This window comes from Pteropus medius, unplaced genomic scaffold (assembly GCF_902729225.1).
Source record: "Pteropus medius unplaced genomic scaffold, Ma_sr-lr_union100, whole genome shotgun sequence".
Taxonomy (NCBI): Eukaryota; Metazoa; Chordata; class Mammalia; order Chiroptera; family Pteropodidae; genus Pteropus; species Pteropus medius.
The window spans coordinates 4,144,911-4,166,573 of NW_024340693.1; the positions used below are offsets into that span (position 1 = coordinate 4,144,911).

At 59.1% G+C, this 21,663-nt stretch overlaps 2 protein-coding genes across 7 annotated transcripts in view; one reads left to right on the forward strand and one right to left on the reverse strand.

Annotated features, from left to right (window-relative positions):
* The window catches only part of IL17D (interleukin 17D), a 17,955-nt gene extending 6,463 nt beyond the window's left edge, over nucleotides 1–11,492 (forward strand). The window contains exons 3-5 of one of the 3 annotated variants that reach the window (XM_039863186.1): nucleotides 6,887–8,918; nucleotides 9,519–9,609; nucleotides 10,721–11,492. In XM_039863186.1, the coding sequence (XP_039719120.1) occupies nucleotides 6,887–7,178 (292 nt within the window). In that variant the 3' untranslated portion in view covers nucleotides 7,179–8,918; nucleotides 9,519–9,609; nucleotides 10,721–11,492. Of the gene's footprint in view, nucleotides 1–6,886; nucleotides 9,610–10,720 lie in introns of all 3 variants that reach the window. The other 2 variants (XM_039863179.1, XM_039863170.1) reach the window with 2 other exon arrangements.
* Nucleotides 9,938–21,190, reverse strand: EEF1AKMT1 (EEF1A lysine methyltransferase 1). Of its 4 annotated transcripts, none has more exons than XM_039863142.1 (6): nucleotides 21,142–21,190; nucleotides 19,045–19,212; nucleotides 16,320–16,402; nucleotides 12,568–12,848; nucleotides 11,164–11,306; nucleotides 9,938–10,924 (listed from the first exon to the last, which is right to left on the reverse strand). In XM_039863142.1, the coding sequence occupies exons 1-5, from the start codon at nucleotides 21,145–21,147 to the stop codon at nucleotides 11,170–11,172; spliced, it is 675 nt and encodes a 224-aa protein (XP_039719076.1). In that variant the 5' UTR covers nucleotides 21,148–21,190; the 3' UTR covers nucleotides 9,938–10,924; nucleotides 11,164–11,169. The 4 variants fall into 4 exon arrangements, with proteins under 4 accessions (XP_039719076.1, XP_039719066.1, XP_039719090.1 ...); XM_039863132.1 differs by having other exon boundaries at nucleotides 11,159–11,306; XM_039863156.1 differs by lacking the exon at nucleotides 21,142–21,190 and adding an exon at nucleotides 20,368–20,576 and having other exon boundaries at nucleotides 11,159–11,306.
* Between the last annotated feature and the right edge of the window lie 473 nt (nucleotides 21,191–21,663).

A 21,663-nucleotide genomic window follows, 5' to 3' on the forward strand; every position in this document is an offset into this window, starting at 1 on the left:
GGTGGCTGAACCCAGCCTCGGCTGTGACCACAGGGGACAGCACCCTGCTGCCTCGCCGGGCGGCCATCGCGTGATTTCTGAGTCCGTCGCCTTCTGCGACGTTTCTCTTTAGCGTGTTTACTCTTCCCTGGGTCCCTGCTTCCAACCTGCGGGTTATTCTAATGACAAATAGGCGGGCGAAGCCGTCGTGCCCCCAAGGACTACCTGCACGTGGCACGTCCACACGGGTGCCACATCCTCTCTGTGCCACCTTATGATGAGGCTCTGTGAAGAAAGACGGGGTTGGGGCTGGGGACGAGAAGGGGGACAAGCGGTGGCTGCCTGCCCAGCAGGGGAGTCTCCACCCACGGCCGCTGACTCGGTGGGTGCGGGAGTGTCCATCATAGGGAAGGTGACACGCATCCAAAGCAGCTCAGGGTTTTACCCCAAAACTGTGTTTATAGGTAGGTGACCTTAATTGGTCAAAGCCACGCGTGTGTTTTTCCCCGCGAGCTGCTCAGAACACGGCAGGCTCTCGTGACCCGTCGGTCTCAGCAAACGCAGAGCGCTGCCATGGCTGAGTCTCTCCTGGAAAAGGAGACGCTGGCTTTGCTTGGAGCGATACCGTCTGACTGCCAGGGTTTTGCGTCTGCATTCCTGTGGGGGCCGGAGACGAGGAGAGTATTTCTTCCCATTGTCACGCCTTTCAGTGTCCTTGGCTGAATAAAATGCTTGTGCCTAACAGAGGGACTCGGGGGAGTCCAGGCTCGGTCTCACTCGTGACCCAGGGTGACGGAGCTGGTTCCTGTCGGGTCAAGGTGGCCCCCTCGTCCCCAGTACCGCGTCACTGGGTGCCGAGCCCACATTCTGCAGCTTCCCGACAGGGCAGGACACACGGTGGGGAAGCGTCCCTCGGGCTTTGCTGCATTTTTTCCTTTGAAGACGAGTCCCCAGCTGCACTGCCCGTGGCATTTGCCATGACAGAGGAGCAGAACCCCGCGAGGAATTCTGGCCGTCCCTCGTCCTCCTCCCTCCCCTCGCAAAGCCTCTTTCTGAGTTACCTTCCAGAAGTTTTTCCCAGCTGCCCTGGCGTCTCTGTCCTCGCCCCATCTCCCAGGGGACAGATTGTCTGTGGGATGGCAGACACTCGCCGGGCAGGGGCTGACGACCGCTGGTGCGCGCAGTCTGCATGGCCGGCTGGGGGCCCTGGGCATGTCCCACCCCCGTCAGGCCTCGGTGGTCTCCCGACTCAGGAGAGGGCGGGCAGCCCGGAGCTGGCTCTGACCACAGCATCCACCTCAGTCCCCACATGGGCAGGACTGACCCCCGCTGTCCTTGGGGCTGGACTGCAGGCCTTTGTACCTGTCACACTCGTTGCTGTCCTGGGAGATTTTCCACGTCCCTCTCTGTGGGACACGCACCCTAGTGTCCTCTCGTGGGGCCAGGACATCTGGAGTATGTGCTCAAGGCCATGGCCACCTGAGGCCCAGTGAATGGAGCTGCTGGCATGTCGGCCACAGAGGGAAACTGGTCTCTGTGTCCCTGGTCACTCCCTGGCCAGAGAGCAGAGGCCTGCCGCTCTGGCCTTGCCCTTCCCCTTCTCTGCCGGGGTCCCCTGACTTGTCCCCTCCTGGCTGTGGCTGCAGGGCTGATCCCAAGGGGAGAGACCAGGAAGTTGTCACAAATGGCCGCCTGGTGACGTTGCAGACCTGGAGCCCAGGCCCCCACCAGGCTGTGTCCAGGACCACCTGGGGCCTCCAATGGGCACTGACACCCCAGCCCACCCCAGAGAAGGGTCCGAACCTTGGGGTGTGGACACCGGCTGAGCGCCCCCCACGCCGCACCTGAGGCTGGTCCGGCGGGGTCGCAGAGACCGGCACCAGCCACGCCCTGGCAGGGGCCCAGCCAGGAGGACCAGACACCCAGGGGTGTTTGGGGACACGCAGTCATCCCCATGTCCCTTGGTGACCATGGCTGCCGGAGCCCAGTGTAAGGACAGTGGTCGGGGCAGCTGGTGCGTGTGGGGCTCCTGGTCTCGGGTGTGGTGACATGATCATCTGTGTCTGTGACACAGCCGCACGGCGCTGAGGCACGTGGTCTGAAAGGCACGTTTTGGCTGTGACTACTTGTCACTCGTGTCCCAGGCAGAGATGGCATTTTTCAGGGGACTTCAGCTCTTGGAGGGACATGCCACCCTTGGCCTCCCCAGGGGCCACCAGGTGTCCCCACCACGGTTCCTCAGTGTCCGTGTCTAGGGGCAGAGCCCCTCCCCCTTCCTCACTATGGTCAGCCTTTCTCGGCCTTTTTCCCTGTGGATACTTTGGGGTCAGCTCACCAGGTCCTGAGACGGGGGGAGACAGCTCTGAGTTTGCAGCTTAACCGGGGTGGTTGGGGGGGTGTCCAGGACCGTGGGGACTTGGCGGACTGCAGAAAGCACCGGGGCCACACCATCGGTCCTGCCCCGGGACGCTTGGGGGAAGTGGCCATCCAGTCCCCTTCACGCTGCAGAAAACCAGGCAGGGGCAGCGAGGTGCCCAGTGTCACCTGCCAGCAACTAAGCTGGACGGACGGACGTTTGGGGCCCTTGCTGGCCCTGTCCCGCCTTTAAGGTGGCCCGAGGGGCCGATCTCAGCCTGAGAACCCGCGGCCGGCGTGGCTTCGTCCTCCCTCACAGGGTGCAGCACCGGTGGGTACCCGACCTGCGTCCAAGAAGCCCCCACCTCGTCCCTGGGCCTGGGGTCTGGGAACTGCAGACTCAGCCTCCACCGTTGTGTTGGGGACGCGGGCGGCGAGCCACGTCCACGGCCTTGTGGCATTTCATACCTCGGGCACCAGATGGGGACGCGGGCTGTGGCCGTCTGCCCGGTGCCTTGTTGTCCGCGGTGGCAATGCTCCCAGAAAGGCCTGGAATTGTTTCCTACCAGGTTCGGGGGAGGGGGGGCGGTGCTCTTTTTCTGTCCCTGCTGTCACTCATTCCTCTCCAGCTCAGTTTCCATCACCTCCCGCCCTCCCAGGAGGATCGTCCTTTGTTCTTGGATTAAGCTGGGCAGCTGTCCCTCACTGGAGCCAAGCGCCACATGCGGCCCCAGGGGCACTTCTGGGACGTCACCGGGGGGAGGCATGTCGTGTCCCGAGCCACACCTATGCCAGGTTCCACAGGGCAGAAACCACGACGCGGAGACTCGCGGCTCGCGGGAGGCGCAGCTGCACCCGCCTCGCTCGGCCCCATTGTGACGCTCGGAGGAAGGTCCCTGGCGGGGCCTCTTCGTCACTTTCACAGCCACTTTCTTTAACCAAAGACTCCGGCCGTCCCTTCCTCAGGGCCTCGGGCTCAGCGCCGTGTCCCCTGGCTGTCCCGAGGCCTCCGACCTTCTCTCCTGGCCTCTCCCCTCAACCAGTGTCCTTCCTGCTTTCTGTGGGGACCAGTGGTATCGGTGCTTCCATGTGCCTTACGTCCCCACCCTGTACACACTTCTATTGTAAGAGCCTCCCGGTCACAAAACCACCGAGTCTTGTGCCTTCTTACTATGTCCCATGTCCCAGGGAGAGGCAGGGGCGGGGGAGGCAGCAGGTGTCTGTCATGACGTCTTAGCCCACGGATGTCACTCTGATGGAAATTTCAGTCCCAGGATGACTGGTGGGGTGAAGTGGGTGGTGTTAGGCGAGCCTCTGGCAGTTCGGCGTCCAAGGTGGCTCTATCTGTCACACCAGCAGGTGACACGTGGGTGGGTGCCTGTGACTGGGGGTCATCCACTTTTGGGTAGATGAGGGTGTGGAGTCTGAGGGGGCTGTGCCCGGCCCCCACCCTCTTTGTCCTGACCGAGTCCGTACTGCTGTTGAGGGGCTGTGTCCTGCTGCTTAGTCTTCCAGGGCCCCCCATGGCCGGGGGTGAGGGGGCGGGGAGGGCAGGCCTTTCCCTGGTCTTCAAGGGCCTTGCCAACCTCTCACACTTGTCACCAAATCGCCACCCCACCGCGTGCACACATGCCCTCCAGCTGCAGTGACGTGTGTTCCCAGCCCCTTTGCTGAGCCCGCCCTTGCCCCTGCTCTGCCAGGCTCTGCCCCTGTCCTCCGGCCTGACCTCGGACCCCCCGGGTGTTAGTCTGGGACCCCCCACGTGTGTGCGCGGCGCCAGTTTGCCCTGACCAGGGCTGTGCGTCTGCAGAGGCCGCCCCCTCGTCTGCTGCACACGACCTGATCGTTCAGAGGGCACTTGGTGACCTTCCTTAGCACGAGCATCCGTGAGCGTGACGCGCTCGTGTTTGGTGTGCATCTCTAACAGACGGCTCACAGCGTCCACACCCCTAAACTGACACCCACTGCTAATACTGTCTGAGTTCACATTTCCCTGATTGTCTCAGAAGTGGTTCTTTAAAACTTAACGCTTTTCTTTTTTTCTGTTTTATTAACTCTTCATTTTGAAATAATTTCAAACTAATGGAAAAAAGCTGTGCATTCAATACAAGGAATCCTTGCACCGTTTCCAGACTGCCCAGAGGCCAGCGTCGTAACCCACATCCTCCGGACTAGGAGGTAGGCCCGGCACAATGTCACCTGATGCATGACGCTTACTCAGTGTCCCAGCAAAGCCCCTTTTCTGCCCCAGACCCAGCCCAGCCCGCACACCGCCTGTGGTGGCCAGGGCCGCAGTTCCCTCCGGCCTGGGACCGTTCTTTATCTTGGCCAGTGGTTTTGTGGGCTGTCCTTCAGTTTGGGTTTCGTGACGTTTTAAGCGGCCATATGGTTTCTCATCCCAGTGGAGACGGATTGAGGGGTCTTGATTCACAGCAAACCAGGTCAGCGACGGCCCCGTCACTGCTCGGTTCTCTCCCTCGTTGCCGAGGTAACGGCACACCGCAGCACACCGCGTCTAATCGGTTCCAGGGGTGCAGCGTGATCACCCAGTATTTGTGCAGGCTGCAGACCGGCTACCAGTCAGGAGTTGGCCCCTAGTGGCCCGTGGCTGCTTGTAAGATCTGCTCTCAGCAACTTTCAGATGTGCGCACAGTACTGTCACCATTGGTCACCATACTGCACATAACATCCCAGGACTGCTTTATGACGGGAAGTTTGCACCCTCTGACCCCTCACCCATTTCCCCCGCCCGTCCCCACCCCTGGCGACCACCGGTCTGTTCTGTATCCATGAGCTCGTGTGTGTCTGTGTGTTTTTCTTTGTAGATTCTGCACATAACTGAGATCACTGTGTGTCCTGTCTGACTTAGCTCACTCAGCATAACGCTCTCTGGGTCCATTCACAAGGGCATAAATTCATTTTTATGGCTGAGTAGTGTGTGTGATACGTGCGTTTTCTTTATCCACTCATCATCCGTCGATGGACACAGGCGTTTCCAGGCCTTGGCTTTTTGTACATGGTGCTGCTGTGGGCGTGTGGGCGCCAATGTCTTCTGGGAGCATACGCTGATGTTCCCAGAAGTGGGACTGCTGGGTTGCAAGGTAGTTCTAGTATTAATTTTCTGGGGACTGTCCACACTGTCGTCCACGGAGGCCGCGCATGAGCTTCCTGCCTCCATGTCCTCCCGGCACTGGCTGTCCGCTGTCTTTTGATGGTGACCATCCTGACAGGTGTGAGGGGACGGCTCACTATGGGTGTGACTTGCGTTTCCCTGGTGATTGCTGACCTTGAGCGTCTTCTCACATCTGTTGGCATCTGTATGTTCTCTTTGGAGAAATGTCTATTCATTCAGCTGGGGGGGAGGTGGAGTGCGTGCAGGGGGAGTAGATGCGCAAGCAAGGCAGCTCAACGAGGAGGCTTCGGCGAGGCGCCCGCCCTCCTGGGGAGCGGCGTGCCTCCCAGAGAATGGCGCATGGTGCAAGGAGGGGGAAGGCGTGGGGGGCGTCGTGGGTGGGGTGGCTGTGGCTGGGAGGGTGTCTGTGGCTGGCGTCACTGTGCCCTCCTGTAGCACAGCTGTGAGAGCTGGATGGCTGCTCCCCCCAGCAGTCTCCTCCTCCCTGCCTCCCATCACAACCCCTCTCAGTGGCCCCACCCCAACACCATGCCTACCCAACCCCACATTCAGACGCGGACCCCGAGCCCGGGCGGCGGTCCTCCGGTGGCACCAGGCCCGCCCCCTTCAGGGCATCGCCTCCCCGCCCCTCCTCCCAGTGCGCCGGGCGCCACCCGCATCGGGGATGCGTGAGTGCCCCCAGGCACCCCCACAGGCAAGCGCGTCTCGGCTCTTTCCCGCCATGTGAATGGCCGTCGGCGTGGAGACACAACCATCCTCAGGTCCTAGGTGTGTGTGCGTCTCGTTCCATCACCTCCTTGTTACTCCCCGTGGGCAGCACTTTCGGAGGCCTTCCGGGGTGGCATGGGGTGCATCTGCAGATGTCTTGCTTGAGAGCTTGGAGGAGTCGTGGCTGTGACTCTGAGGTTTCAGGGTTCCAAGGACTCAGCTCCAGAAGAGAAACGTTCATAAGAGGGTTTATGTTTTAAACTGCAAATTCATGGTGGAAATGAGAATTTGGGGTCATGGCGACCCCATGAGAGATGGGGAGAGTAGCTGCCTGTGCAAGGGGACCTTAGGGAGGAGCCCTGGGTGCCGGCCAGTGACTTCTTTGCTTTGGGGAGGGGGTAGTGGACGGCAGAGTCCCGCCTGGGGATGCTCCTGTCCCTCCGCTTCCCCCCCTCCCCCCGGGAGCCATTGTGTGGTGGCTGCAGGCCGTCTGTAGGTGTCACTCGTCCTTGGCATCGGACTTGAAAACGGAGGGCCTGGAGGAGGGCGAAGATGGCTGCTTTGTCACATGTCCCAGGCTGGCCAGGCCTGCTGTCCCGAGTGTGACTTTGGCCCATTCACAGACGGGGGTACGGGGGCTCTGACAGACGGACGCAGGGCGGTAGAAGCCCCGCACCGGCGCGCTGACGCCCCCTCCCCCGCTCCCCGCAGGGTCTCCTACGACCCGGCCCGCTTCCCGCGCCTGCTGCCCGAGGCCTACTGCCTGTGCCGCGGCTGCCTGACCGGGCCGCGCGGCGAGGAGGACCTGCGCCTGCGCAGTGCGCCCGTGCTGCTGCCCGCCGTGGTGCTGCGCCGCGCGCCGGGCTGCGCGGGCGGCCGCGCCGTCTACGCCGAGGAGTACGTGGCGGTGCCCGTGGGCTGCACCTGCGTGCCCGCGCCCGCCGACGACCGCGACGCCAAGGAGCGGCCCGCGCGCCCGCCCGGCCGCCCCGGCTCCTCCTAGCAGAAGCCGGCGCCGGGAACTGGCCACCGCTGGGGACACGCTGCTGGGACACGCAGGAGGCCACAGCCTCCACACGTAGGTAGATGACAGGTGGACGCTTTCTAAAGATCTAAGAAAGAATGTACACCTGTCTGCTTCCAGTAGAGGCAGAAGCTGTTTTTATATTGGCAACTTTGAGCAATTCCATTAAAACGTTTCTTTGACATAAACGTGGTCTCCACTTCCTGCCACAGTTAGGAAGCTCAGGTACACTCTTAGCTGGCGCTGTGGCCTGCGTCCTGGAAGCCTGCGTGTCCCCCAGCTGGCTTTACTGCAGAGTCACGTCTGGACGTGACCTGCCCCGCCCCGCATCCTGCCAGCCCCCCAGCTGCCCCAGGAATAGGAAGGAAGCACCGGGGGCTGCACACGCATCCCGGAGGTCAGTCTCGGTTTTCCGTGTGAGTGTGCCAGTGCTGCAGGGACACAGCTGCATGTTTCTTCTCAGTTCTGAAAGTCGGGGTGGGGGAGCAGTTTGTGGCTAAGGGGCGGCAGGATGACCCGAGAGGTAGAATGGGGTGTCTTTGCCAATCCTCAGCAAGAACGCAAGCCTGGGCTTAGTTTTAAGGACTTCCAGAAGTAGCCACAGATTGCAGGCCACCTCAGTTCCCAGAGTGGCCTAGGCCACTGCTTGCCCACGTGGCCATGCGAGCCTGGAAATCTGTCGCTGAATAGTGATCTGTAAAAGTGAGGTCTCTTTAAGTTGTTGAAACAATCGGTGAAGCTTTGCTGCTTTTGTGCCTCTGTCTGTCTGGATGTGGCTCTGCTGGGCCGAGTTTTTAGGGCCAACAGTATGTCGATTAAGGACCTCACGTTACCTTAACCTTACGCTGAGAGTTTAAGCTTTGACGTGGTTTTCGAAGGTTCGGCTGGTCGTGGAGTCCTCCTCCCCGGCTGGGACGTGCCCGTCCTGAGTGGCTTCACACCCAGGCTCCAATGCCGGAGGAGTGTGCTGCCACCATCCTCGTGTGGTTTGGCGGAGGCGCCATTGACCAGCTGTGCGTGAAGAGCTGAGACACCCAGGGTCTCTGAGCAAGTGCTCAATTGAGAGTGGTAGCTGTGGAGAGTTTGGGAAATTCTACTTCTCTGTCCAGCCTCTTAAAAAAGGTGTCCCCAGTGGTGGCCGGTCTGGGACAGACACAGAAGGCTCAGAGCAGCCTTTCGTTCTGGTTCAGAGCAGCAGCCATAAAGAGGCCACAAGAGGCCACAAGTTAGAAAGGAAACTTGCCTTTCGCAGCAGTGAAGGCCATGGGTGGTGGTTCAGCCACATTAAGTGCCATGTGGCACTCCAGCCACGCTAGTGTAGATGGTCTGTGTCAGCGGGGGCCGAGCCTGCAGGGAGCGCTGTCCCCTCCGAGACCGAGAAAGGCAGCCTTCTCAGGGCCTCTCCCCGAATGGCACACCCAGGCACACCCATCTGTGTGACACCTGTGTGAGTGAGCACTCGCCCGTCCCAGGCTTGAGCTCCCGCAGCCAGCCATGGGCACTGGGCGTGCTCGGGCCACCACCGGCCTCGGCCGCTGGCCCCGGGCCGGTCCACTCCCTACCAAATGGGCAGCGCCTCAGCCTCGCGGACGCCGTGAGCCCTGGACGCCCAGTGCGGTACCCGGGATTTGGCCACGCCGCGCCAGTGAACCATGAGTGATGCTGGAAGCTGTAGTTCAAGGAGATCCATCGCCGAGCTCTGTGCTCCTGGGTATCAAGGTGAGTCTAAACCAAGCCCCGGCGGCGGGGAGATGAGGGTGGTGACCAGTGTGTAGGCGCGGCTGGCCACAGTGAGCCGGTGTGCTGCTGCTCCGAGGTGGCGGGGGAGTCCTCGGCTCCAGGAACACGCCCCAGGGGCACTGCAGCGGGGGCCTGTCCTGTCGCCAGGCGTCACGGAGCAGCAGTTCACTGCCAGGTCCTCCCGAGTGCCAGGGGCCGCGTTCCGTTTGGCAGCTCACCCCTGTGCAGCCCTCCACGGGCAGGTGCCTCGCGCTGGTTGTCGAAGATGCTCCATGACCGGCCGCCCGCCTTTCTGCTGCGCATCCTCTGGGAATGGCGATCCCGAGACACGCGCACGTGTCAACAGCAGCATCCAGGGCCCAGAGCCCAAACCTGGGCCGCCGCGTCCCCGAGGCGAGGGGCAGGTGGCGAGCTTTGTGACTGGTCCCGCGGGCGGGGGGTAGGGCGGACAGGACCAGCACCACCCCGTCTGAGCCAGCTTTTGTGTCACAGCCCCGCCCACACACGCAGCTAAGTAGTGACACGGGGACCTCTGCCACCATCCATTCCCTGTCCACTCACACAGTTATCCTGTCTCAGCGCAGATCCTCTGTGAGGAGAGGCTGACAAAGACGTCTGTTACGTCACCTTTGGTTCCACGGTGAGAAGCAGTCAACCTCCGGACAACTCGGTAAGCCCGTCGTCTCCGAGCTGGTGGCCGTGTGCACCCTACCTGTCGCAAGCGATGCAGACGGGTCCCCACAGCCCCCCAGCAGCTGCACACTGTCCATGGCCTTGCTGAGCCACGTTGGGCCCAGAGCGCGAGAACACGGTGGCTGCTCGTGAGACAAACGTATCCACGCAGGCCTGCTGCACCTTCCCTCCCTGCCAGGGGAGGTCGGGTCTCCCCACCCCGAGGGCTGGGCTTGCAGAGCTAGCACCCCCTTGCTGCCAGGCCGCCGCACTCCCGGGTCCTAAGTCACACGCCGGGCAACCCGTTACTCAGATGTTTAGCAGTGTTAATGTAGGGGTTACTTTTCAAAGAACGTTTATTGAATACTCAAGGTGCCAGATGCCGGCGCACAGGTAAAATGCAAACATCTCGTAAAAGTGCCGAGTGACCTTTACACAACATGACATTCCCCAGGAACGATGACCAGGGCCTGAGAGAGACGGGCGGGAGTGGGCCCCGCACCCGGCCTGGCACGCACCAGCAACACTGACGGCGTCTGCTCCCTGTGCGCGCACTTGGGCTGTGTGGTGACAGCCAGCACACAGACTCCAAGCTTCGGCCTCAGGGCCTGGTTCCCCCCACACCCTGTACTGTGTGCACTGCGGCCAGTCAGTGTCAGGGGAAATACAGCTGATTGGAGGTGACACGTGTGACTTTGTTTTGTTAGCCAAAGCAAGTCACATGGGATGGGGACGTGTAATCTTTTCAAGATTTTGTTTTAAAATTATAGATTCACAGGAAATTACAAAAACACTACAGAGATCTTGGGTACCCCTCGCTCAGTCCCCCAATGGTGACAGCTCAGGTAACGACACTACAACCAGGCCCCTGCCCAAGGCCTTGCTCAGGTCGCCAAGTCTACACGCGTCGGTGCGTGGTTAGCTTTGTGTAATGCTGTCACATGTACGCTTGTCACTGGACCGTCTCATTCAGAGCCAGCCCAGCACTACATAGACCCCTGCCCCGTCCTGGCCTTCGCCAACCACTGACCTGTCCCTTGTCCGAGAATGCGCTCATGTAGATGGAGCATCAGCGTGTGGCCTCAGGCCCGTGTCCATCCACCTTGCAGGTGTCGGCGGTCGTCTCTGCACTGCTGACGTGGAGCAGGCGGGCGTCTTCTGGAGAACACTGGAGGCCGGTCACTCATGTCCCCTTGCTCTGCCGCATCTGGTTTTGCACATGGCACCTTCGTCTCAGGCAGCCTGGACCCTGGGTGACGACGCCTGGGCTGCATCCCTGCCGTCCCTCCAGCTCCCCAAGCCAGTCGCGTGTCCTGCAGAGAAGTGACCCTCTGGGACAGTGGCGGGCAGACTCGGAAGTCACCCATTTCAGGGGCATAGGACTGGGGACAGAGGCCAAGGTTCTGTCAGTTGGGCGCTGGCCAGGCCACCAAGCTGTCCATGGGCCCACTGCACCCCCACTCCAGCGGCAGGAGCCCCAAGGTCTGCCGCCCGGGTGTGGACCCCAGGCGGCTGGGCTGTCACTCAGGGCCCTTCCCCACACTTACGCCACCTGCCCTCAGTCCTCGCGGTCCAGCCCGGACTTGTAGTTGACGTAACAGCGGAACTCGTTGGCGAGGGCGCGGGCGTGTCTCGGGAGGAACCTGCAGGCCTTCACGCCCAGCAGCCGCGCGGCCGCCTCTGCCATGACGGCGCCTGGGGAGCAGACGCGGCTCAGGTGCACGGCCGTGGACCACCTCGTGCCCCGTCCCTCCCCACCGGTCCCCTCCCCGCACCCGCCAACGCCCACACCTTCCTTTCCTGTCTGATTTCTCTGCCTCTGCAAAGCTGAGAAACGCACCACGGAGAAAATTACAATCATTAAAACTGCTTTTCTGATTCTGACTGAGAACGCCTTCTAGCGACGTCCAGTCCTGCAAACCCGGGGGCCGTGTCCCAGCAGCCTCTGGCTGACAACTCCATCATCCCCTCTGCCCATGTCCCTCCCTGCCCCGCCACCACCCCCCCCAGACCCCTGGCGCCGGGTCCAGCACAGCCCTTGCTGTGGACATGTCCCCTGGGTGCCATGCACAGGTTGAGAGTGGCGTCCACCTAACCCCTCCCCAACCCACGGGCAGAGCCGGTGCTGCTTCCAGCCTCGCTCCCAAGGGTGCCAGCTCCTGCCCAGCACATCCAGACCTCACCTCTGCCTGGACGGGAAGCCCTGGGGATCCCATCTGGTGCAGCGCTAAAGCGAACTTCCTTAGACAAACCAGGCCCCACCATTTGGGGTCGAACACCCTCAAAGTCCCCACCCTGACCTGCACGGGGCTCTCTCAGCCGGGGTCACCAGAGGCCCTGCCAGACCCAAAGCCCCGCCCCACGGCCTGTGCAGCACCCCAATGCTTTCGTGGCACTCGCTAGAATGGAGAATTCGTGTCTTCGGTCTGCCTTCTTATGGCTTTTAACCTGAGGCCTAAAGCTGAGTGCCACGCTGCAGGAGGGGGCCCCGCCGGCGGGCACACAGGACTGCTGCAGCTGCTGGCGCGTGAGCGCACGCTTCCTGTGGACAAGGGTTGGGTTCTTGGCCAAGTTCTCAGCTGTGAGAAGAGCCCCGCGGCTCGGCCTGGGCTGGGGGACAGCACCCTGGGCCTGTGCCCCGTCCTCTGCAGAGGGCCCCTCTGCGTTAACCAAGTCGCCTGACGCCGAGCCGTCCAGTGCAGACACCAGGTCGACCAGCACTGACAAAGCTAAGACTGACTGCCACGGTACGCGCACCACGTGCCAGACCTCTCGTGCATGTGTCACGCCACCGACTCTCAATGACTCCGCAAGGTGGGCGGCCGCTTCGGTCCCAGCTGAGGTGAGGCAGTAGGGCACAGGGACACCTAACTTGCCCAGGGTCACGCGGTAAGCAATGGGTCCAGGGTCCACCCTGGCCTAAAGCCTGAGGCTTGCAGGCCTGTCACCAACCTACCTGTGCACAGCAGAATCTTGCCCCGAGTCAGGTACTTGATGGTTTCAGAGGTTTTCTGGAGACATTCTTCAGAAAGGTAGGGGGGGTCAGCCACCACGATGTCGAAGCTGTGTGCTGCCACGTGCCTGGGCAGGTCCAGGGGGCGGGCGTAGTCGTAGAAGACGAAGTCCGGCCCGTACACGGCGAACCGCCGGTCATACTCAAACACGCAGGCGGAGACGCGCCCCCCGCACAGCTCCCGCAGCTCCCGGTAGACGCTGGGGGCGCTCACGCAGGCCACCCTGGAAAACGCACAGGCAGACCATCAGCCACGGTGCCCCGTGTGGGTGGGCGACACCTTCGCTAAGAACAAGGCCCTGCGCTCACACCTCCACAGAGGTAACGACAGGACAATCTGAGTGCATTTCATGCAGCCTCCTTTTAAGGAGTCTGGTGTTTAAAACGTGCGACTAGTAATTTCAAGGTGCGAAGGGTAAGTGTGCCTTTAGGGCGAGACATGTAAACCGTCAGGGCACGTCAGAACAAACGTCAGAGAATCCAAGGCCTAAATTCACCCATGGTTTTCACGTTCCTTTTACATTCATTTCAAATACTATTAGTCTCTAAATGTTTTGAAGGTCTTTTGTAGTAAACATCATCTTGAAAAAAAAACAAAAACCCAAGTAACTACCTGAGCCACTCCACAGCTCCAGAGAGACGCACAGAAGCAAAGACGCGGTGCAGACGTAACTGTGAACTCTGCTGCTTTTCTGCGTGAGGCCAAAGTACTGGCACAGACTGGGGACATGCGCTCAGGCCGAGCCAGACCCTGTGGCCGCCCCACGGGAGACGGGGGAGGAGAGTAGCTCCCAACCCACTGTGTAACTTAGATTTTCATCATGCATTACGTGGTCATTTAAAAAGTACTTTCAAAAAAAATTAAACTCAGCTTTGAAACTGTGAGATGCATTTCTCAACCTAAACAGCGTCACGCGAGTGGACTAGAGGCCCCGGCTGGGCTGGCATCTTGGCCCAAATTCACCTGCAACGTGTGTCAAAGCCTGCCACGTCACATCCACTTCTGTAAGAAGCATGCATGTCGAGGCCCGGGGAGGCAGGGGCCACCAGAGCCCTAGGGGGTGGGGGAGGCCAAGGACATGCAGGCACGTCTGCTCCATGCCAAGATGCCAAGCAGTGACAGAGGTCAGAGGAGACAATGAAGCGTCACCGAGAAAGAGTGAAATAAAGACATTTTTGGACAAACCAAATCTGACCTTGTTGCCAGCAGAACGTCACTGAAAATTCTAAAGGGTCTGCGTTGGGCAGAAGGTAGCGCCTGACACCAGCAGCGAGCTCAGAGCTGCAGGACCCGGTGGGGGCAGTGGCATTTGACACACAGCAGTGGAACCGAGGGCAGCTCACCCCTGGTGACTTGCCAGTGGCTGGTCTCTGGGCCCCAGCGTGTGACTGCCTCAGGGCTGAGGGCTAGACGGGGGACCCTGGCAGAGCAGGACGTGGTGGGCAGGGCACACGCCGCCTCAAAAACCGTGACAGCGCCTGAAGGTGCCGTTCGGGAAAACTAAGCCGCTTGCAGAGCCCTCGTGAAAGAGCACGCAGAGACACTGCCGCCGAGGAACGCCTGGCGCACAACGACGCGCCCCTGAGAGACACCAAGGACGAAGGAGGAAGACGCGGGACTTGGGTTGAAAACCCGGATGCACACACCGCACAGGGCCCTCACCCAGCGAGACACAGGGCGGCTCGATCCGCTGCACCGTCCAGCGTGAGCCTGCGTGCGGAGTGTGAGGGGGACAGGCGCGCCCAGGAAGCTGGACGGCAGGGGAGGTGGGGTCAGCAGAGGCCCCAAGACGCGGATCCAGGCCTGGCGACAACCTGGCATCTGTCCCGGCCCTAGGGGCTCTGGACGCTCAGGTCAGGGGAGGGTCCCTCTGAGAGGACACCTGTTCCCAGGACTCTGCCCAGTGCAAGCCTCCCAGGCCCTGTCCCTCCAGGAACCAGAGGGATGTCCTCGGGATGGGGAAGGGGGTGGCAGGCACCGCCAGCAGGGCTAGGGCAAAGCCCCCGGGGCTCGGACCTCCAGCCTACTCCGCCATGCGCCCCCCACGGTGACGGCCAGACACACGACTCCCAGGCAGGCGTCAGAAGACCAGCTCTGACTGGCCCGCGAGGAAAGACCACGCCCAGAGACACTGGGGCTTTGTCCAGGTCACCCGGCCACAGACCAGACAGGTGAGGTCGGCCACGCATCAGCTTCCAGGTTCTGAGTGACCCCCCACCGCTAAACGTGAACGCACATTAGGGGCAAACACCTAATACCAGGAGCCAAAATAAGCGAAGAGAAAAGGCACCTGGAGTAAACAGGTGTAGGGAGGAGGCAGCGTTCGAGATCCTGAGATCAGCAGCCTCCGAAGGCTGGACGAGATGCAGTCGTCAGAGACCCCGAAAAGAGCTACGGCTCATCCTGTGTGGATGGTGAACGCAGAGGATAAAGGTGAGGGATTTCCCCAGGAAATAAGGTAAAAAAAGACGATGGATGGGGTAAAAGCAGCAGGGATCAGGTCCAACGTCCACGTGACAGGAGTCGCAGAAAGAGGGACAGAAGAGACAGCGGGAAGGAAATCAGAGCAGTGTGAGCCAGTGCCCCCACTGAGGGGCCAGCCACCAGCCCAAGGGACAGACGCCCCAGGCCGGGCCAGCCCTGCGGACTCAGAGGCGCCCTAAGCCGGCCCCGCACTAGGGTGGGAGAAAGCCGGTGTCCCACCAGAAGAGGGGATAGCCCTGGAGGCCCCGCAGACCCACGCAGGCCTGGCGGTGCTGAGGCAGCACCACAGAGAGTCCCACGTGTCCCTCCGGGGCGTCTTTTCTATGGAAGGGACTGAGGGTACACCCAACCCAGGCGAACTGGGCGCAGGAAACAGGATCCAGAATAGAAGCAAGGACAGAGGACCCTCAGCATAACAGGAAAGGCGGACCTCGATAGAAGCTCTAGTTAGAAATCCGGGAGTCCAGCCTAGAGGAGGTGGCAAAGCCCTGGAGGAAAATTTTTTCCAAGGATTTGACATAGCTTTGATTTTACTGACGGAAGATTTGCACAAATTGGGACGAACCTGAGGGTTAGTGATATAAACATGGAAACAAAAAAAAAAAGTATTTTCTTCGAAAGAAAAAAGTAAAAGGCTGAGCTATAACAATGTTTCCCTTACAATGTACCCCAAATCAGGGTGGACGCGGCGGGGCGGGGGGAGGGCAACCGTCATTCTCTTGCGAGATCAGGAAACATCACGAGTGACAAATGCGAAGATGCCCACGTAAACGTGTATGTAGAAGTACAGCTGGAAATACCAAAGGGTCCATTGACGGAGCTGAAGAGGGGAGGAGATGGGCAAAGGAAAAATCGGCAAGGGGTATTTTTTTGAACAAGCCTTTTAGGACCATATCATTTCCTTTAAATTGTATAAATGTAACGTTCTGATAAACCAAATTAAAAGAAAACCTACGCTCTTCAAACTTCAGAAAGGTCAAACAGATTTTTTCTTTTAACACAGACTCCAGGGGTTTGAAAGAAAGACGCTGTCAGCACGTGAGAGGAAGAGTAGAGACGAGACACCCCGTGCGCAGGTCCCAGGGCCCCAAAACTCAGCCCGAAGGGGTCTTGTTCCTCTTGTGCAAAAAGCAAACCACAGTTCTGCAGACTGCAGCCCAGGCTTCTCACAAACTGCCTCTCACGGAGGAAGGACAAAGTGTGACCTTACCTGCCACCTTCCCCGGCAGCGGCGATGGCTTCCTGGGCAAGCCGCAAGGCTGTCTCTTGGCTGTACCAGAACTGGCTCAATTGCTGTGACAGAGAAGAGTTGAAATCATTTTACAGTTGGCATAAATGTTGTTTTTACATTTAAATCTGGGCATGGATTTAAATTTATTGAAACTATTTTTTAGAAATTATTTTCAATAAACAGAAGGCCTTAACTCATTAACGCAATGTAGGCACAGGGTATCAGCGGCTGACATCACCAAGCAGACAAGCAGTCGCTTCTCCTGATGGAAAAGCGCCCCTCAGTGTGAGTCCTGCCAGGAAAACCGAACCCGCGTCTGAGTTAAGCCTCTGGAGTCCGCTGCCGAGGGCCAGGCAACACGCATGCACGGAAGGTGGCGGGGGAGGGTATGTTTCACAAATTGCTATTTTTTCTCTCAGGGGCAGGTGGTTGGTTTTTCATCTGGATCCTTCTATTCATGCTGATAGATGATTTCTATCTAAATCTCTGTTGAGCCTTAATTATCTACTCTCATTTATACATTAAGGGTGATTTTAATGGAAAAAATGGATTCCTCTGCCATGCGACATGGCAGGGCCAGGGCAGCTGACAGCTCATACGTCCAGGTTTAAATGTTTACAGAAAAACATATGATCGTTCCAACATGTGAAAGAAGAAAGCATTTCAAAAAATTCAACACCACTTCACAATTAAAAAATAAAGTCTTAGCAAGTTATGAATAGCAAAGACTTCTTTAAACTGATCAAGGGTATCTTAAAAAAGAGAGTGAAAGGCGTTTCCCCACAAGACAAGGAGCAAGGTGTCTATGTTCAATACTCACACCCAACATTTCCCTGCAAGATGTAGCCATTGCATTAACACGAGAAAATACAGTCAAAAAAGAAGTGTTAATATTTGCAGGTTACGTGATTCCACGAGAAAATGCCAAGAGAAAAAACATTTCCAAAAACAAATTGTAGACATTAATTTGGGTAAGCGTACACACGAACACGTCTGGTGACATGTGTCTGACCACTCGGCCACAGGGAAAGTGCCCGCTGTGACTCTGCCTACAGAGGAGCTGGAGCGGGGGGCATGGAATGCGGGGGCTTCCGCCGAGAGGGAGTTTCCTGGTGGCAGGCGGCTGAGCTACCCTTTCCCTCACTCCCACACCGTCGGGCACAATGACATGTTTTGGCTCTCACATTGTTATTAAAAATAAAAATCTTACTCTCACCGTATTACACTAATTCGAAAAGATACACGTATGCATCCCCGTGTTCACTGCAGCACTATTCACGACAGCCGAGATGCGGAAGCAACCTAGGTGTCCATCGACAGACGACAGGATAAAAAAGAGGTAGGGCATACGTGACTCAGCCGCAAGAAAGGGTGAAATCTTACCATTTGTGACAACACAGATAAACCTAGAGGGTATTGTGCTAAGTCAGACGGAGGAAGACAAATACTATTAAGGTCTCACGTACATGTGGAATCCAAACACATAAAACAGACAACACACTGATGGTCGCCAGATGGGAGGGGCGCTGGCGGGCTGCGTGAAAAAGGGGAAGAGACTAAGAAGTACAAACTGGCGGACAAAATAGTCATGGGACGCGAAGCACAGCACAGGGGACACGGTCAGTAATGTGTGATGTCAGGTGGGTACAGACTATCTGGGGCGATCACTTCGCAAGCTATGTAAAGGTCTAAGCGCTCTACCGTACGCCTGAAACTCACGCAATACTGTGTCAATTGTAACTGAAAAAATTTAAAAAGTGTCAAAATTATAAAATAGTCAATTCTGTGCAGGATTAGAACTTATTTTTTTGTCCATATGTTTCCTGTAGATTACTTTTAGAATCAGAACAAAGTACACAGTATTTTAAGAATTAAGCAGAAGGACGAGAGAGAGGCTACTCAGGAATAATGCGGCTCTCTAAGCTCTCATCCGCGGAAGCTCCCAGCTGGGGGCAGAAACCCGGGAAGGAGGGACACGGCGGGAAGGAGGCTTCTGTGTGGGCAGGTCGTTTAGAGAACTGGAAAGGCACACTTTATCCGTCAGCTTCCAACATGTGGCAAATCGGAAAATTTTATGTAACTTGAGATCCAAATTTGATGAAATGTAAAAGACTTAAAAAAAAAAAAAAAAGCCAATAAGCACATGGACGCTTCACTGCGGGTGCAAAGGGATGGGAAACACTGATGTCATCCAGGGCGGTCGACGACGATCAGGTCTCAGCTATATCTCAACCATCTCCTTAAAAGTCTAAATTTCTACGTTCCTGCTTAGGCTAGGAGTTTCCCTCAACTCGTTTGTCTTCCTTTTGAATTCCGATTTTCATTTGGACCATGAACATACAATTAAAATACTACACACCAGAAACTATCAGTATCTTCTTAAAAACTGCCTTTCACCAATGTTTCATCACATCTGAAGCTCGGCTGCCCCATTTCCTGCAGTGACACAGCAGCCCTTCCCACGAGGGATGCTGGCGCCATATGCAGAGGCAGAATGCTAGAGCCTGTGCTGGACGTGTCTGGTCAGCGACCAGCCCGAGAGCAGAAGCAGGAAGGTCGGCATTTACGCCACCTTAAAATTCCCGTGGGCTGCTTTCTGCTTTGGCTCCCCAGAGGGGTCTGCTCCCGAGTGACAGGTAACAAAGACTTGGGTATCAGTGGGACAGACACCCGCTGGGCCGGGTCCAGAACAAGCCCCACTTACCCAGTTCTCCTCTATCACCCCGATGCTGTCCTTGTCACCCCCACCCAGGCCGGCGTGCTGCTCCTGCTCAGCATAAAATTCCTGAAGAGCTGCTAAGGTGTGCGAGGACAGCCGGGGGACACCGTCGTCTTCCGAGTCACTCATCTCACACGCCGTCCATGCATTTACCTGCAAACAAACAAGTAAAAGTGCTGAGTCCTTTTTTCCTTCAGATAACCAAGCGATTGCACCTCCCAGCAAGGCTCGGAACTGCGCGTGCACTGAGGGAAGCGGGTGTTTACGGAGCTCGCACATCGGCAGGGCCGGCCAGCGAACTCGTTCGGCAAGCGCAGTTCCCCTTTAGCTGTATTCAGTGTTCACAAAGAGACTTGCACACTTCTACGATGACTGGCAGAACAAAATGTTTAGCACAAACGCCTGAAGGGATTCTTTCTCCCGGTGCCCCGATGGCCATGTGGGGACATCTCACAGATGCTCTGAATCAGAGATCTCCCCATGCCGGCACGTCCCAGTTTAGTGACCCAGGGTGCAGAGAGCCGGGTCTGCACCAGACCTGTGGTCGAAGCATTGGCAAAGCCATGGTTGACCGTGTTGCAATCTGCCGAGGGCAGAGCAGCAGAGAACAGACAGCTGCTTGTGGTTTAGCCCTGATAACCAGGTGCAGGCAGGGCCTTCGGGAGGTTATTGCTGCCAGCGAGTTCCAAGTCCTGAGAAGTCCCCCCACACCCCCCGACCTTCAGATGTGTATGATAAATGTGTATCTCCACTGGAGCGCAGTGTCGCACCTGGCCCCAGCTTTTCCTGTCCTATGTCTCTGTGTTTTTCTTCATCCCCCTCGCCTGCCCGCAGGTTAACCCTCTAGTCGTACAGGTGTGGCACCTGGGCTCCCAGGTGTTACTATAATGGGGTAAGTGAGGGCTGATAAAAACGGAGGAGCACACAAAGATGAAAAACGGGAGGCGTGACAAGGAGAAAGAGAAGAAAAGCAGAGGGAGGGAGGAGAGGGGGTGTTTCTGTAGGACATGACGGCCAGGCGCAATTACTTCTTGGGGTGCCGAACTGCGAGAATAGGGTGTAACCCTCCAGTCGGCCCAGTCTGCCCAAGCCTCCGACCACTGCCGGCAGGGGGCTCCTCCAAAGCGCCCTAGGTTTCAGTAATTTGCTACCGAGACTCACAGGACTCACTGAAAGCAATTATGCTCACGTGTATTACACGGAAAGGGTACAAATTAGACCCAGCCAAGAAAGAGGCGCAGGGAGAGAGGCCAGGGGACCCCCAGGAAGAAGCCCCTTCGCCCTCAGGGGGCGCTGCCTTCCTGGCACCTGGCTGACAGCATGCACGGAGGCCTGCCAGCCGGAAGCTCAGCTCGGCGACCGTGTCCAGCCCGATGGAGGTTTCCTCGTGCCGGCGTGACTGACTGAATCGCTGCCCCCCAGGGTGAAGTCCGAACGAGGGCAGCCGTCCCCAAGGGAGAGCCCGGAGCGACAAGAGCGCTGCGGCTGAGGCCCCTGCTCTAGGGAGACACGACGGTGACCCGGGCGAGCCCTCTAGGAGCTGCGCGTGGTGCCGCCACGCAGCGGGGACGCCCGCGCAACGACGTGGCCTGCACGCGCCGATGGGCAGCCCCGCCGGGGCCGAGCGGCCACTGTCCGCCTCTGCACTCGGTGCGGCCAACGCCACTGACGGGGCCGCCCCGGCCCGACTCGGCGTCGCCGGGCGGCTGGCGCACGAGCGACGCGCGCGCGCGCACGCTCCCCCTCCCGCTCCGCCGACGGCGCGTGCCGCTTCCCGACCGGCCGAGGCCGCCGCCACGTCACGAGCGTCCAGCTGCCCTCGGGCCCCGCGTCACCGCGACCCCCGACCGGCGGCCGCGACGTGAGGACCGCGCTCGGCCGGGCCGGGCCGCGCGTGACGCCCGCGCCCCGTGCCCCGCCGTCCTGGGCGCCCGGCCGGCCGGCGGAGCCCCGCCAGCCCGCGGAGGCGCAGGCCCAGGCCCCTCTGGGCTCCCGCCGCTCGCCGAGCGCGCCGGGCCCCGGGGAGCGGCAAGGCCCCCACGCCGCAGCCGCAGCTGTAGCCGCGACCACACGTCCACTCACCGCCATCCGCGCGCAGCCGTCGTGCGGCCGGCGTGGGCGGGGCCAGCCGAGGAGCGGCCGCGCATGCGCAGCCGGCAGCCCGCCCCGAGCGCGCGCGCGTCCGGCTCCCGCGATAGCTGCTCGCGTCCGCGCCTCCAAGGCGGCGTTGCAAACTTGGTTTTCACTGGGTCTCCCCAGGCTAGACGCGTTGCGGGAGACCTGCTGTCAATGTAATGGGGCCTTGTATGGATGGGACTGGAAAAAACTCTGAACCCTGCAGTCATCAGACTTCTCGGTGCGCTCTGCGCCCCAAACCACGTGGTTACTGGAAGTGCGGCCGCCCGCACCCTTCCTTTGGGGGCTGGCTGCAAAGAATGCGAGACCCGATTGCCGAGCAGACGCCGTCCTCACGCCGAAATAAAGCCAGCGAATAATTATCAGCCAACGCTGTGAAAGTGACCCCCAACGTAGGGCTTTGGCGAGCTGATTTGCTGCCACTCGTCAAAGCTCTCAGCGTCCAGTGCTTTCTTCCACACGTGTTAA

What these genes read in the sequence shown, in the direction of transcription:
- EEF1AKMT1 (XM_039863142.1), bottom strand. An exon ending in GCTGCCGGGGAAGGTGGCAG is followed by an intron (nt 12,849 to 16,319) that starts GTAAGGTCACAC and finishes TGCGTTTTCCAG; the next exon opens with GGTGGCCTGCGTGAGCGCCC. An exon ending in CAAGATTCTGCTGTGCACAG is followed by an intron (nt 11,307 to 12,567) that starts GTAGGTTGGTGA and finishes TCTGCTCCCCAG; the next exon opens with GCGCCGTCATGGCAGAGGCG.